This window comes from Sphaeroforma arctica, assembly GCF_001186125.1.
Source record: "Sphaeroforma arctica JP610 unplaced genomic scaffold supercont1.67, whole genome shotgun sequence".
NCBI classification, from domain to species: domain Eukaryota; class Ichthyosporea; order Ichthyophonida; genus Sphaeroforma; species Sphaeroforma arctica.
The window spans coordinates 168,385-172,625 of NW_014040491.1; the positions used below are offsets into that span (position 1 = coordinate 168,385).

Consider the following 4,241-nt stretch of genomic DNA (forward strand, 5'->3'; position numbering starts at 1 on the left):
ATATTGAGTGTTCTTTATATGATTATCTCGGCGCTGTTCTCAGCCTCTATAACGAAAGTAAAGATATATTCATATATACACGAATGTTTTGGAACTATGTATCTATATACGGATGTCAACCTCTGAGTGTTCTGCACATGATGGTTACTACTGTTAACGTAAGGTGCAATAACCTCATAAATCATATATGTTTATTTCATGTATTTGTTTGTACGTGCTTGCATGTTTGTGTTTACCTGAGTATGTCTACGCTTTGGTTGTCTGCAGTTCATGGCCTTTGCGGTGAGAGCTCAGCATACAGAACCAACGTAAATATATATCGTTAATTATGTGTAGCCAGCGTATATATATCTTGTTGATCATGTGTAGCCAACGTACATATCTCATAAATCATGTGTAACCAACTTATATATATCTCGTTGATTATGTGTAGCCAACGTTTATATATCTCATTAATTATGTGTAGCCAACGTATATATATCTCGTTAATTATTTGTAGCCAACGTATATATATCTCGTTAATCATGTGTAGCCAACATACATACATTTCCTAAACTATCTCCATATATGTGTTCCGACAATTCGACCTATAAACAAACATGCGCTCTCTCCGTTTAAGCTAATCCCCAAACCGTATACGTTCATCATGCTACTTCACTGCTGTCTCTCTATACAATATCAGCCATTGTGTAAACGCCTCCAATGGCCATCTATCCTCAACTGGAACTGAGACACGGGCGTTAACACTTCTTAAGCAACTTGTCTATCTCGTACATACTTAAACTTCGGCTACTTCTCTATCTCATATATACTTAGTCTTAAGCTACTTCTCTATCTCATGTATACTTAGTCTTAAACTACTTCTCAATCTCATATTTACTTATTTTAATTCATTACTCCACAGGATAACATTTGCTGTGTAAACACCTCCATGATCATCTTCATACTCGAAGTGCGTCGTGGGCGTCTGATGCGACTTATACAAGTATGTTGGATTCGAATACGCCTTGCAATGTTTTTTATATGAATTTGGTAGTATAAGTTTTAGAAGGTTTAGCGGTTATCTTTGTAGAATTTAAGATTTTAGGTTTTAGGGTCGGTTTGGGGGTCTATCCTTGTAGGGTTTAGGGTTCATCTTTGTAGGTTTAGGGTTCACCTTTGTAGGTTTGGGGGTCTATTCTTGTAGGGTTTAGGGTTCATCTTTGTAGGTTTGGGGGTCTATTCTTGTAGGGTTTAGGGTTCATCTTTGTAGGTTTGGGGGTCTATCCTTGTAGGGTTTAGGGTTCATCTTTGTAGGTTTAAGTGTTTATCCTTGCAGGGTTTAGAGTTTATCTTTGTTGAGTTTAGGGTTTATCCTTGTAGAAATTAGGGTTTATTAATCTTCCGTTTGGGGCAAGTTGCCACCCGTGCCTCATTTAAATAGTCGTTAACGCTCATACCATTCCTTATGTACGGTCGATATCCCATGTGTGAGAATATTTTACATCAAGAAACATAGCCCAGGAACCAGAAACCAGGAACGTAAACCGTTTATCCCCCATACCATTTACACTAAGCACTGGAGTGCACCGTAAGTGAGTATATTTCACATGGAACGTAAACCGTTTATCCCCCATACCATTTACACTTAGCACTGGAGTATACCGTAAGTGAGTATATTTCACATGGAACGTAAACCATTCATCCCCCATACGTTTTACACTTAGCACTGGGGTGCACCGTACGTCTCAGTCCGATGTTTTTGGTTTGACGAGACTTCACCAAATCCGTACTCCTAACGCCTACAGCTCAATTGTACCCGTATCTCACGTAGACGTGTGTTTGGTTTGCGTATGGGTCACGTTTTAACTACCCGCAACATAGCTGACTGAACTAAATGGTACTGATGGAGTGCTTATATATTATGTGTGTATCAAAATATAGTTCTATACCTTCGTACAATATACACGGTTGAATTGTACTCATATGTGTGTCCGTTCTGGCATTCGTGTTGACGATCGGTTGCTATGACAACACAAACACGCCCGATCTTTCCGACTCGTATGTGGTCTGTGCGTTCTGACATGTTATGCTGACGATCGGTTGCTATGGTTATACAGGGCTTGGTGAAGCACGACCGCAACAACTACAACGCCAAGGGATCGTTTATTCAACGGTTGATAGAGGTGTGTACTCATCGATTGCTGCGCTGTGTACGTTTGTAGAGATACGTCTGATGTGATGAGATAGGAGATTGGATCTCGAGTACTGGTTGATTAAAGTTCTTTTCGTAGGTGGTGTGTATGATATGAAGTTGGTAGTAGGGAGTGGTGATTCGTGGCCTAGATATATGTTATGTTTATTATTTATGTTTATTTGTACACCCACTTATAACCTACTACTTCTTTCATACAGGATATCATATACACTTCTATGCACCTTATAATAATTTGTACATCCAGTTATGAACTACTACTTCTTTCATACAGGATCATATCCACTTCTATGCACACCCAACAGTCTCATACATTCTCTCTCACACACTCTCACAAACACACACACGCCCGCTTTCAGTTGGTCACTTTCTGGCACGCGTACTACAAGGACCGAGAGAAGGAGAAGAAGTCTCTGGAGATGAGCTCACGCGTGCAAGTGGGTGAGTGGCTGTATGTGGCTCAGCTGCTGATAGGAGACGAGGGCACGGGTGGACTGCTGCATGACGCAGCAGGGATACCCATCGACCAAGCATGAACTAGACACTGTACTGGGTGTATTAGTGCACTGGGTGTATTGGTAGGGATGGGATAGTGTTGAAGCAGCAGGGATACCCATCGACCAAGCATGAACTAGACACTACACTGGGTGTATTAGTATGGAAGGGATAGTGTGCACTCAACGGGTGCACACGTGGTCAAGTGGCTATGTAGATGCGATAAACGTACGTACGGGTACAAGCTTAGATACACATGTGCAAAAATGTGTACGTAGACGTTAATTATGAAGTAATTAGTGGGGGAGGGTACAGTTGAACTACGCCAAGAACCCGCCGGTAAATCAGTCAATAAAGCTTGAACTGAAAGCACACTCGATGTATTACTATACTCCCCACGTATGCGCAGACATGTACCATGTGTGTACATACATGTGCAGTTAGTAAACTTAAGACGTATGTCGTGTAATATATATATATATTAGTATTATATATTATGTGATATATCTATATGTGTTATTATTATATATATAATAATATATATATAGTGTGTGTGTGTGTGTGTGTGTGTGTGTATGTTATATATATATATATATATATATATATATATATATCCGAGAAGTGTGCGTAGACGTAAGTAGTGAGTGCTGGAGAAAGAGTGCCACCAGCCTAGCCCCGAAGGCTTCGGAGATTATTCATAAACGGATCTTGAACCAGGACACGCATTTAAGAGTCTTCGCGTGCAGCTCTAAGTGTGTACGTACACCGGCACAACACGTCAGGCATATCTCTCTCCGCATGTTAACGGATTCAATAGCGCAAGCCTGCACGCACACACGCACAGGGTGATAGCCTATCCACGAGGAGTGTCCGTAGACTCAGGCCATGCGTGCGTCGAGAAAAGGTGCTGTCAGACTATTGCCCAACGCCTCGGGATTCGTAATAGATAGACGTTACGTTAAGCGTATACTGCGTTGAGTGTATCATACATGAAACGTACACGTACCCGTCGACGGCTCTTCAACTGGACAGCACGTACATAAACATTGAGCGTGTGCTTATAAGCACAACACGCACACTTTGGCGTGGATACGAATAGATACTTTAGCGTACGTACAATGCTTACTCTTTGGCGTCGGTATAAAAACGTACACGTTGGCGTAGATACAATGCGTATACTGTTACGTTACTATAAAACGTATACTTTGGCGTAGGTACAAAACGTTTATTTAGGCGTAGGCACTATTTTTCTTAGCGTCGGTACAAAAAGTATTCCTTGGTATAGGTACAATGCGTACACTCACACGTAGGTACAATACGTGTTTTAAAAACCCAACAAAAGCATACTTTGGCGTAGGTACAATGCATATGCTTTGGCGTAAGTACACTGCGTATACTTTGGCTTGGGTTGAAACCCTATACGCAAAGCGTACACTTTGGTGTAGGTACAATGCATATACTTCATATTGTAGGTACAAGACGTGTACGTGGAGTAGGAAAAACGTACACTTTGACGTAGATGCAATGAGTACACATTGCCGTAAACTATATA

The 4,241-nt window shown here is 41.1% G+C and overlaps 1 protein-coding gene across 1 annotated transcript in view; it reads left to right on the forward strand.

The window, feature by feature from the left end:
• SARC_01646 (hypothetical protein) overlaps positions 1-3,060 on the forward strand; it is a gene marked incomplete at its 5' end in the record, with an annotated part of 6,621 nt that extends 3,561 nt beyond the window's left edge. Inside the window, 3 exons of the mRNA XM_014304636.1 lie at positions 905-985; positions 2,100-2,165; positions 2,554-3,060. Coding sequence (XP_014160111.1) covers positions 905-985; positions 2,100-2,165; positions 2,554-2,730 — 324 coding nt within the window. The 3' untranslated portion in view covers positions 2,731-3,060. The remainder of the gene's footprint in view (positions 1-904; positions 986-2,099; positions 2,166-2,553) is intronic.
• Positions 3,061-4,241: the final 1,181 nt, after the last annotated feature.